The sequence below is a fragment of the Saccopteryx leptura genome, chromosome 4 (assembly GCF_036850995.1).
Source record: "Saccopteryx leptura isolate mSacLep1 chromosome 4, mSacLep1_pri_phased_curated, whole genome shotgun sequence".
In the NCBI taxonomy this organism is placed as follows: domain Eukaryota; kingdom Metazoa; phylum Chordata; class Mammalia; order Chiroptera; family Emballonuridae; genus Saccopteryx; species Saccopteryx leptura.
Genome location: NC_089506.1, coordinates 213,977,383 through 213,989,901, shown reverse-complemented (window position 1 = coordinate 213,989,901; position 12,519 = coordinate 213,977,383). Strand labels below are relative to the sequence as shown.

At 48.5% G+C, this 12,519-nt stretch overlaps 1 protein-coding gene across 12 annotated transcripts in view; it reads left to right on the top strand.

Moving 5' to 3' along the window:
- Positions 1 to 1,705: 1,705 nt before the first annotated feature.
- MAPK8IP3 (mitogen-activated protein kinase 8 interacting protein 3) overlaps positions 1,706 to 12,519 on the top strand; it is a 56,234-nt gene continuing 45,420 nt past the window's right edge. For all 12 annotated transcript variants that reach the window (XM_066382949.1, XM_066382942.1, XM_066382948.1 and 9 more), the window contains exon 1: positions 1,706 to 2,191. In XM_066382949.1, coding sequence (XP_066239046.1) covers positions 1,874 to 2,191 — 318 coding nt within the window. In that variant the 5' untranslated portion in view covers positions 1,706 to 1,873. The remainder of the gene's footprint in view (positions 2,192 to 12,519) is intronic.

The window sequence follows — 12,519 nt, the reverse complement described above, 5'->3', positions numbered from 1 at the left end:
GACCCTCCAGCGGTCTGAGGGTCAGTGAACTGGCCCCCTGTGTAAAAAGTTTGGGGACCCCTGGAGAGCATCAACATGGGATGCTGAGGTCCCAGGTTTGAAAACCCAAGGTCGCTGGCTTGAGCAAGCAGTCACTGGCTTGGCTTGAGCCCCATAGTCAAGGCACATTAGAGGAGCGATCAAAGTGAAGTAATTATGAGGTGATGCTTCTCATCTCACACTTAAAAATAATTCTATATAACATTATTGCATGCTTACTACTGGCTAGAGATGGCAGGCACTAAATCCCTCTTGTGGACTGGCTTACTTTATAACATTCCTAGTATGATGGTAATATTTTTAGGCTGTTTTACAGGTTTGGAAACAATGATTAAGGCACTTAGCTAGGATCAAAGCTAAGGCAATCTGAATCTAAGACTGAACCCTGTTTATCTTTTAGTTGGGTGGGTGGGCATCCATACAGCATATTAGACTTCAAGGGCACAAAGTGTGCAATAGTGTTTAGGGCACTATGTATGTGAATGATTTGGCACAGTCAGGTTAGGATGAGAGGTTCCTGTCATCAGGATGAATGGACCTTGAAGCATTTCATTAGGTGAAAGGCAGGGGTGAGAGCATTTCTGTTAGCAAGAAGCTGTCTTATGATTTGATTTGGCTTTGGTCAGAATTCACACTGCCTGTGTGGCCCCTACACTGAAAGTGTCAGCCTTGGGCTCATGGTGTCCTCATGCCTGTAAAAGAAAATAAATCCTCTGGAGCTACTTATTTTGAATTTTATTGTAGATACATTGTATTGTATACAATACACAGATGTATTGTAGATACAAGGAATACTAGCTTCAAGGAAGGTAGCAGCCCGAGGAAGAGTTAACCAAAACAATGGAATCGGACCTGCAAAGACTGCAGATATTATAATTATGAGATTAAAAAAGCAAAACAAAACTAAGATTTAAAATAAGTAGCTAAAAGTGGAAGAAATGAGAGCGTATCCGAATTGGTAGAATATTAGAAAATTGTATAGGACAAATAGAAATTTAAAATATAACCATTGAAGTTTACAACTCAATGGTTGGGATTAAAAGATTACACGTATCCGATGAGAAACTAGGAAATCTGAAGAAGTTACACAAAATGCAGGACATTAAAGAGACTAAATGAAAATTATTAACTGGATTTTAGGATGAGATGGGCAGCTTGCACTTAATGGAATCCCAGAGGGGACAGTGTAGGCAGTATTTGAAGAGAAGCTGTGAATGCTTACTCTAGGAGTGCGCACTACGGTGCAGCAAAATTATGAAGGTAAATCAAAGTACACCAGGCAAGCACTTGGGTCACTTATGAGAGGAGAGTGGGCGCACGGATGCTCGTTGAAGTCTCTAAACCGGACACTATCGTCTATATATGGTGTTGGGACATATGCTAAGTCACTTAAAAGTCCGGACCGGTGTCTGAGAGCGAGTTGACGGGAATACGCTAAATGTGACAGGCACTGGCGTATAGCGACGGTGATAAACCTGCCCGGAAGCGCTCCCTGCCCCGCTGGGCCTAGATTCTTTCTGGCCTTGAGCTCGGGTTCCTCTTACGTCACGGCCCCTGCGACCCCTAGCGGCGCCGCGGGGCTGCGGCCGTACCCGCGGCCACCACCCTCTCGGCCCGCCGGGCGGGACTTCCGGGAGGCGGGACTTCCGGTCGCTGAGTGACGGACGCAGCATCAGGACCAGCGGCACCGGCGGGCGGCTGCTGAATCCTGAGGCTACAGCGATAGCGGCTGCGACGGAGGTAACGGGCCGCGGCCTGCGGGCTAAAGGCACCCGGGGCGGAGAGCAGGCGCGCCGGCGGACAGCGAGTCGCGCTGGCGGCGGCGGTGGCCACGATGATGGAGATCCAGATGGACGAGGGCGGCGGAGTGGTGGTGTACCAGGATGATTACTGTTCCGGCTCCGTGATGTCGGAGCGGGTGTCGGGCCTGGCGGGCTCCATCTACCGCGAGTTCGAGCGCCTCATCCACTGCTATGACGAGGAGGTGGTCAAGGAGCTCATGCCGCTCGTGGTGAACGTACTGGAGAACCTGGACTCGGTGCTCAGCGAGAACCAGGAGCACGAGGTAGAACTGGAGCTGCTGCGCGAGGACAACGAGCAGCTGCTCACCCAGTACGAGCGCGAGAAGGCGCTGCGCAAGCAGGCCGAAGAGGTGCGTGGGCCGGCCGCGCGGGGGACCCGCCCGTGGACCGCGAACTCCTGCCCCGCCCTCGGCCCCGCCCAGGGGCCCCGCCCCGCCCGGGGACCCTGCCCCGCCCGCCCCTCCCTGCACGGCCCTCGAAGTCCTGGGTTCCCTAGCCGGGCCTAGGGATGCGCCCTGGCTCCCCCTTCCTCCTCGTCTGCTGCTCTAACCCAGAGCCCGGAGCCCTGAACCACCTGGCTTCACTCCAGCTCCTGGCCTCGGGCCAGTCCTCGGTCTCCCCTCTGTACCCGCATCTGGTTCTAGACTCCCAGTTCTTTTTGCTTTTCTGTGTTTTTCGCAAACCAGTTTCCTAGACCCCAATTGCTAATTCTTGTTGCTGCCATTCTAAACCCTCCCAGAAAAGGGATTTCTGAAATTCTTAAACGGTTTTTCCCCAGAAGTCTGTTGTCAGAAGACCTTTTCCTTGTCCCTAATCCAGTGTTTTAAAAGCCTGTGACGTGGGTGGGTCTGTTCGTAAACACATGACTAAAGCTGCAGTCAGGCTGCTCCTCTGATGCCAGGTAAAAGACTCCAGGTTTTCAGAGGTGATTTCTTTGCCCTGTTGGGAAAATACTTAGCTTAGGTGGGAAACGCGAGAAATTCCAGTCTGGCTTCTTAAGGAGCTAAAAGTAGAATTTTGAAATACTTGTGTGCTAGGATATCTCCATAACCTGGAACTTCACTTATTTGTGAACCAGTTCGAAGAACTGTGCATTGTAGGGAATACCACTTAACTTCATTCGTTCACCATCGAATATTTAGCACTGACCATGTGGCAGACCCAAGCAGATGTAGGATGTGGGTTCCCATCCCTGTTTTGCCTTTGTGACCTTGCCCAGTCTGCATTTTGATTTTTCAGTCAAAGGAGTCAATTGCCCTAGATGACCTCTAAGACCTGACATTCTGTTATTCTAGGCATTAGGTGATGCTCTTTGACTTGTGAATAGAAAGTTTCTTAAATGAGTTAAACTTTTCAATTAATTTGGCTGAACACATTCTTTTTTTTTTTTTTTTTCTTGATTTTTATTTTTTAGAGAGGAAGGGGTAGAGAGTTATTTATGTACTCATTGGTTGATTCTTGTATGTACCCTGACGGGATGGAACCCTCAACCTTCGTGTATCCAGATGGTGCTCTAACCGACTGAGCTACCCAGCCAGGGCCTGAACACATTTTTTACTTAAGCACTGAAATAGAAGATTGTTTCAGTATTTTGTCTTTTTCTTGGACCAGAGTGGTTTATGGCCTAGTTTGGTTTAAGGCATGTTTATAAAAAATTAACAATTCCTTGTATTATTCCTACTTAGAGTGACTCATTTTGCTTTTGGTTTCATGCGTGTGAAGAAACCTGTCTATTGATTGGGGGGGCAAGCTCCACCAAAACTGATTTAAAACTCAAGGGGATGCAAGAGCTCATAGGATGTTAAGAGTTCACAGCAGCCCTTGGCGTTTACAGGAGAAAGCACTGGCTCTGTGAAGTGGGGGAACTGGACCAAGGTCACATGCCCTTGAAGAGCCAGGCCAGGACCCAGCCCCTTGACTTCCGGCCTGGGCTCTTCCTTCCCCGTCATGCTACTGTGGGAAGTCGGAGAACTGTACCCCACAAGGACTAGAGCACTGTGGCTCCCCTTGCCTACACATGAGGCTATGGCTGCCCGTCTGGTACTGGGCAGCACCTTCCTCTTCTCTGACCACTCTTGGTGGCCATTTGATGCCTAACTGAGGTTTTAAGTAGGTTTGTTTTCTTTCATCAGTAGCAGTGTGGTCAATATAGTGGATGAGAAGGAACTAAAAGCAGAAAACCAAGGTGGACAACTCTAAGACTTAAGAATTAGAACTTTCTAGCTTAAGAATTAGTTCTGCATGGATTAGGTCTCTGTTGTGTTCTGTGCAGTTTAAGTGCAGCCACAAGCGAGTATGCTTCTGGCCTCCCACCCCCACTCCCCTGGATTAAGAGCTGGTGGACAGTGCAAATGTGGTTTGGAAAAGAATGCCTTCAATGCCAAAACCCACTATTACCCCAGCTATTAGGAAAAGCTACCCAGAGCTTCTGGAGCATGAGCCATGAAGCAAATGCTTGGCTAGCCAGCACTGAGACTGTGATTAGATGTCCACCCTTGGAAAGACCGCAAGTGATGTTACAACTAAAGAAAAAAGCCAAATCCTATAACCATTTTGGCATTCTAGCTCATTTATGAAACCCAGAAGGCATTCATTTTCAATTTTGTGGAAAGGACCACTGTGCATTGTGGATCGGCCTCTTTTCCTAGGTGGGAATTGAGATCACAGATGTGTGTCCGATAACAGGAGCTGGCATGTCACAGGCTGCAGACATGGTCGTGTTACAGAGTAACTCCGGAACCTGACCACTCTGCTTAAAAAGGCTTAGTCAGAGATAGGTAACCTGAGCCGCCTGCAGCCTTCGGAGCAGACAGAATCTCCAGATTTTTTTAAAGAAAGGCTGGGGCAGAGCAAACAACAGTCTTCTACTTCCTGCCTGTAATAACTACGGTGAGGGATTGCAAATCTGTTCTGGTCCTAGAGTGGCTCCTTGGTCCCGGGACTGCTTATTCAATGGGAGTGGTGGTAGCTAGAGATGGTGGAGTCCAGGGAGAGGACCTGAGTCGTGGAGTCTGCAGACACAGACTTGAGTGCCAGCCCTGCCCTGGGGAGCCATGTACCCGGTGACCAGTCTTCCCCTCTCCAGCTGCAGTGGCTGCCTCTGTAAAGCAAGTGGGCTGCCAGACATGACAAGCGGCTTTCATCTCAAGTGCCAAGTGCCATCACCGGCTCTGGTGTTCCTGGAGAACTGCCGCGCCGCAGATGTAGCAGAGTCAGGGAGGAACACCTTGATGGATTTGCGGGGCAGCTTTGGTTAGTAAGTGCTGGGCATCTTAGCCTCTCCTTGTACAGCTTTTGCCCTTGTCATTGAGACCGGTGACTCCCACTCAAGCTTGCAGAGCTAATTGGACCAATTGCTGGCTTCTGCAATTGCTGCAGAGGACTAAAAAATGCTGAAAGTTTTTAAAATCCACCAAGTTCTTTTCCATTAGAGAAGAAGGTTAGAAATGGGCAATTGACTGGGACAGCTGGAGATGCCCCTCATTAGTAACCTGAGGTGAGAGCAAGCGAAGGGCTCCGTGTGCTGATTCCCTGGGCAGCCACGAGCTGTCTTCTTGCAATGATCAAGTACTTAGCTTATGGGAGGAAAAATAATGTTTGAGAGACAGACAGGCGTGAGTTTAGTAGCCATCAGTTTTCTTAAAATCCTTGTCCTGAAAACTGCTAGCAACAGTCCCAACCCATCCCAAGCAACCCAAGTGGATGCTATGGAAGAGACATATGTGTAGTTATTCGCCCATACAACAGCATTCGGTGCCGTGTGAGAAAGCATCCAACGAGGAAAGTTTGACCCAAAACTTTTATAGTTATATACAAGTAATTTGGGTAGGATTAAGCTGGAGGCGTGGGCTGTCATAATCTTACTCCATAGAGATGATCATTTTGCCTTTTTTTCCTAAGCAAACTGATACAGTGCATCAGAAGTTTTTCTTCTTGCTTTCCACTTTACAAATAGTAAATTCACCACTGCTTGGACTAGTTGTGTGATTTCTTCTTGCAATATTAAGAGCAGGGTTTTTTTTTGTATTTTTCTGAAGTTGGAAATGGGGAGGCAGTCAGACAGACTCCCGCATGCGCCTGACCGGGATCCACCCGGCACACCCACCAGGGGGCGATGCTCTGTTGCAACCAGGGCCATTCTAGTGCCTGAGGCAGAGGCCACAGAGCCATCCTCAGCGCCCGGGCCAACTTTGCTCCAATGGAGCCTTGGCTGTGGGAGGGGAAGAGAGAGACAGAGAGGAAGGAGAGGGGGAGGGATGGAGAAGCAGATGGGCGCTTCTCCTGTGTGCCCTGGCTGGGAATCGAACCTGGGACTCCTGCACGCCAGGCCGATGCTCTACCACTAAGCCAACCGGCCAGGGCCAAGAGCAGTTTTTTTAAATTGTGTGTCTGTTTTAGACCATTAAGATTTGGTGGCTTGAGCTGCCTTTCCTAGTTGCCTGCAAATGTTGGCCCATTGTAACTGTACTAGAGTCACCAGGAGTGCACTGATTGAGTAGCTCAGTTGGTTAGAGTGTTGACACACCAACGAATGCATAAACAACTAAAATAACAAACCAATGTCTCTCTCTCTCTCTAAAACTCAATATAAATTCAAAAACAAATTGGACCAAAAGAAGGCTGAAACTTAGTGAGCGACTGGATATGGAAGGTGACAAAGATGACCCCAGGGCCCTGAAATTTTTTTTTGCCCCCGTTTTGTGGGGGAATAGGCATGCAAGAGCAAGGAGAGGCACTTACCTGTTAGGGTGAACACTTGGGTAAGATGCCCGCTTTGGTATAGAGGCCTCCCAGCCTGCAGCCCTGCTGCTGCGTCCCATCCTGCCATTGCAGGGACCCTTTGGTGGCAGTTGGACATCAGGGTCAAGGACTGGCACAAGTTCTTCCAAAACAGATTACTGAATTAAATTTAATATCTAGGTTTTTATTTTTAAGATTTTTAAAAATTTTATGTTTTGGAACAATTTATAGAAAGGTTGCAAAAATCATACTTTTCACCCAGAGTCCCAAATGTGAACTTTTCTCCACATTACTCTTCCCTCATCCCTCCCTCTCTGCTGAGACCTTAGGGGTCGTATATGTTCCCCTGGTCTCCTCTGCTCTGTCTCAGATCCTTTCTGATTTTCACGACCTTGATTATGATGTCACAGGCCAGTTATTTTGTAGGATGTCCTTCAGTGTGGCCTTCACGTGACCTCATCCCCCTACTCAGGAAGCCCCCAGAGGTGATGTTAAGCTTGTCTCAGAATCTCTTAAATCCTTACTGTACACCAGATGGGTACTGGGGAGAGGACACACAGTATGAGGCACTTCTGTTTATTGTGAGGGTCAAAAAGGTAATTGCAAGAGACTGAACCAGGAGCATTGTCAGCAGTGAGACAACGAGACTTTCAGGCATTTGCTTCCTGTGCCCTGTTAAAAGTCAGGGCCCTGGGGTCATCTTTGTCACCTTCCATATCCAGTCGCTCACTAAGTTTCAGCATTCTTTTGGTCCAATTTGTTTTTGAATTTATATTGAATTTTAGAGAGAGAGAGAGACATTGGTTTGTTATTTTAGTTGTTTACGCATTCGTTGGTGTGTCAACACTCTAACCAACTGAGCTACTCAATCAGGGCTGGCCCAGTTTTTTTGGAGGGGGGCTGTGACACCGGTTAACAATATTATAGGTTTCAGGTGTATAATTCTACAACACATCGTATATACACTGTATGGTGTATTCATCACCCCAAGTCAATTCTCCATTCATCACGTCGTCGTCCCCCCCCCAGTTTTTGTTTTAATGTGCCTTCTTGTTTTAATCTTCATTGCTACCATCCTGGTTCCAGTTGCCACTGTTACATTGATCTCCCCAATCCCAAACCTTCTCTAGCCAGAGTGAATTTCTAAGGAAGAGGTCATACCTCCCTCTTCGCTCATCCATTGACTCATTCAGCAAAACATCCTGAGCGCCAGGCTTGGCTGCAGGCTCTGAGGATTAGTTCCCTGCTGTCCTGGGGCAGGCACTGGAGTGGGGGAGATGTTGGGGGTATGCTGCCATACATCCTAAGATAGTGATAAAATGAAGGCATGAGATGTAGAGTGAAAGGTAGGGGCAGGGATTACTTTGAGTAAACAGACCCCCTTCTGTTTGGACCCTTCTGAGGCCTGACCTTGCCCCACCTCCCTCTGCTCTCTGTACCATGGCCCACTGTTCTTCCACTCCCTTCCACCCCCTCTGCATGCTGTTCCCACTGACTGCACCACTGGCGGCTCCTGTGCACATCTGGCACAGAGGCGGCATGGAGCACATCAGATGCTGGCTGCTTAAATAAGTGCATGTGGAGAGCGAATGATCCCCATCACTCCAGTAGGGCTACCACAGACCTTCCATATTGCCCCAACTCGGGAGCAGGCCCCACACTGTGCCTTGCCCCTCAACGTCCCCACACCTGCTCCCCATTGGTGTCCTTCCGGTTCTTTTCTCCCTGATCACGTACCCCAAAGAGATGCTTCTCATCTGTGTATGTGTGGATGAGGGGCAAGGCAGCTTTCCTCTACCTCTGTGCGCACTACATTGAGCTATCTATTCAATTCATGAGGGCCAAGACTCTTTCTGTGGTTTGAGTGAAGTAACCATTTGTCCAGCACAACTTTCTGTGATGATGGAAATTTCCATCTAGTGCTGTCCACTTCAGTAGTCCATGGCCACATGGGACCACTGACGCTTCCAATGTGGCTCATGCAACTGAGGAAGTGAGGTTTTATTTTTGTTTTATTTCAACTAATTTGAGTATAAATAGCCACATGTAGTTGGGACTGTCGTGCTGAGCATTGTAGCCAGCACTGTCTGGCTCAGTCACTTCTCTGTAAGGGCAGGCATGGAAACGTTTCTGTTCTCAGCTTCTGTGTGAGAGGAAGATGCTGAAAGGCGAATTGTTTTTGCTGTTTCTGTGAACATGTTCAGAAGGAGGGGAGATCCCAGAGCAGTGGGTTTTGATACAGGAGACCAGACAGCAGAAATGTGAGATCAACAACAACAACAACAAAGCCAGCTATTTAGGAAAGCAGAGGTGATGCAATTCTCAGAAAGGCTGCGAAGAGGTCTGGTAGGAAATCCCAGCACCTAGGAGTTGTCTGGTGTGGATGACACAGAATTAAATCTTTGACCTGGGGCTTCCTTTTCTCTTTGCGCTCTATCTCTTTCTCTCTCTTTCCTTCTTTCTTTCTTCCCTCCCTCCCTCCCTTCCTTCCTAATACCACACTAATACCGCAGAAACCATCCCCACAATCAAATAATGATGATCATCATTGTCCCCAAGGTCTCCTCGTGCCCCTCAGGAGTCTCTCTCCTTGCTTCTATCCCCTGGCCCCCACCAATCTGCTTCTGTCACTGTCGATTAATTTGCGTTTTTTAAGAACTTTATATGAATGGCATCATACAGTGTATCTTTTTTTTTTTTTTTTTTTGGTCTGGCTTCCTTGAGTCAACAGAATGATTTTGAGATTCATCCAGGTAGTTGCTAGTGTTGTCCTTTTACTCATTCCTTTGGTGCTGAGCAGTATCCCGTTGTGCGGGTGTTTGTCCATCCTATTGACGGGCTAGCGCTTCACTGCTCCATACCTCCTGCGTTTGTCAGTTCACGCCCTGCGGCGCTCCTCACCAACTTGTTCTAGAGAACTAGAGTCAGCCGGGGGCCTGCCGGAACTAGGTGTCCTAAGAAATCACCTCCATTACCAGGGTGGAAAAGCCTCGCCCCGAGGAAATGAAACATTTGCAGACACTGAGAGTCTGCATAGTCTTTAATCAGTGACTTTTGTGTGTGTGTGTGTGTGTGTGTGTGTGTGTATTTTTCTGAAGATGGAAACGGGGAGAGACAGTCAGACAGACTCCCACATGCGCCCTACTGGGATCCACCCCGCACGCCCACCAGGGGCGACGCTCTGCCCACCAGGGGGCGATACTCTACCCCTCGGGGCGTCACTCTGCTGCGACCAGAGCCACTAGCGCCTGGGGCAGAGGCCAAGGAGCCATCCCCAGCGCCCGGGCCATCTTTGCTCCAATGGAGCCTCGGTGGCTACGGGAGGGGAAGAGAGAGACAGAGAGGAAGGAGAGGGGGAGGGGTGGAGAAGCAGATGGGCGCTTCTCCTGTGTGCCCTGGCCGGGAATCAAACCCGGGACTTCTGCACGCCAGGCCGACGCTCTACCACTGAGCCAATGGCCAGGGCAATCAGTGACTTTTTTGACCACTTCTTATGGGCAAGAGATGTGGGAAATGCCAAATTAAGTGGGACGGGGTAGGTGGGGGTTAGGAAGTGTAGATTCTGGTTATCAACAGCGACAGATTCACAGGAATGCCTTTCACTAGAGTTCTGGTGCACCTCCCCGGGCCTCGTGTTTCCCGTGCTCTTCGAGTGCCCTTCCTTCTATTCTACTTCATCTCAGATCTGTCCTCTAACCTTACCCACACCCGTCTTTTCACCACTTCTTTCTTCCCAGGAAACAAATAGCCAGATCAAGGCAAAAAGCCCCTGGGCCCTGGCTGGTTGGCTCAGCGGTAGAGCGTTGGCCTAGCGTGTGGAGGACCCAGGTTCGATTCCCGGCCAGGGTACACAGGAGAAGCGCCCATTTGCTTCTCCACCCCTCCGCCGCGCTTTCCTCTCTGTCTCTCTCTTCCCCTCCCGCAGCCAAGGCTCCATTGGAGCAAAGATGACCCGGGCGCTGGGGATGGCTCTGTGGCCTCTGCCTCAGGCGCTAGAGTGGCTCTGGTCGCGACATGGCGACGCCCAGGATGGGCAGAGCATCGCCCCCTGGTGGGCAGAGCGTCGCCCCCTGGTGGGCGTGCCAGGTGGATCCCGGTCGGGCGCATGCGGGAGTCTGTCTGACTGTCTCTCCCTGTTTCCAGCTTCAGAAAAATGAAAAAAAAAAAAAAAGCCCCTGGGCTCTTGTGCAGGTGGCTGTGGGCTGTCTCAAGTGTACAGTGTTAGTTCTGGACAAGAGCCTGTCTTCAGAACGGGGAGCTGGTGCGTCCTTAGCCTGTCTCCTGTTAGGTTGCACAGGAGCGAGGTAGAAGCTGAGTGGATTAGGAAGTTTTGGAAGCCAGAATATAGTTTTGTTTTTTTTTAATTTTTTTTTAAATTTATTCATTTTTAGAGAGGAGAGAGAGACAGAGAGAGAGAAGGGGGGAGGAGCTGGAAGCATCAACTCCCGTATGTGCCTTGACCAGGCAAGCCCAGGGCTTTGAACTGGCAACCTCAGCGTTTCCAGGTCGACGCTTTTACCCACTGCGCCACCACAGGTCAGGCCAGAATATAGTTTACTTGAGAATAATTTCTCCCCAGGGACAGTTTTTCCAGGATGGGATGCTTATTTTCTTATTTCTCTAGCTATCAAACATAATATATGCTATACTTAATGTATATAATATAACATATATATATATGCGTGTGTGTGCGTGTGTATATATATTTTTTCTTTTTTAAATTTTTATTTATTTATTTTTTAAGTGAGAGGAGGGGAGATAGAGACAGACTCCAACATGCGCCCCAACCGAGATCTACCTGGCAACCCCTGTCTGGGGCTGATGGTCAAATCAACATAGCTATCCTCAGCTCCTGAGGCCAACATTTGGATCAACCAAGCTATCCTCAGTGCCTGGGGCTGACACTAGAACCAATCAAGCCACTGGCTATGAGAGGGGAAGAGAGAGAGAAGGGGAGAGAAGCAGATGGTTGCTTCTCCTCTGTGCTCTGACCAGGAATTGAACATGGGGCAGCTGCACGCTGGACAGATGCTCTATCCACGGAGCCAACAAGCCAGGGTCAATTTTTATACACTCACAATATATATTTTTCTGTCTTACAAAAATTATTGAAAATTAGTGTGAATTAAATAGTGCCATTTGTTGGGATTCTTTTTAGGCAGATGCTGAACTAGCAGTCCCTTTAACGTAAAGATGGGGAAATCTTTGGTTTTTATGAGTCCAACCTGATCCTTGGATTTCAGCTCGGTGGCCTGGTCTCTCAGACATGTGTCAAGACCCTTCCCCCTCTCTCCCTGTGTCACCCAATGGGTCTCGGGGGCAGCTCTTGTAATTCCAGGGCCCCCACACTCACGTCTTACTCTGCTTACCTGCATTCTAGATCTAAGTGGTGGCACAGTTATGAGAAATGGAGAAAAGAAGCTGTAAAAGAACATTGGTGGTGTGAAGTTTAGGAGTTCAGGGTCCCCTCTGACTCCTCTGTAAATATACTTACTTATTGATCATGTCAAGAAGTCATGTCACTGTGGGGACCTGGAACTAGCCAGCAGGAGAAGGTGTCTCCTCCCAGCGCAGAAGCCTGCACCCAGCACCCCAGGTGTTAACTCTGTCTGCCCTAATATAAAAGACCCCCAAAACCCCATTTTACTTCCGGAAATTCACTCTATGCCTTCATCCCCAGGAAGGAATTAAATGATCAATAATGGAAAAGAACAAGATCTTTGATTTTTGTTGGGTTCATTTTTAACCAGCTACAGTTGAGTTATTTCCTATGTGTAACCCTGCCCTAAGGGGCATCTAAAAGGGAAGAATTAAATTTAATATGTTCACTTACTTTGTTATTAAAATAACCTTGATTTATGAAAGTTACCAAAACTCTTAATTACATTCTGCAAGAGTGTTTACCTAGTAATCTCTCTTGCATTCTGGGAATTGAGAA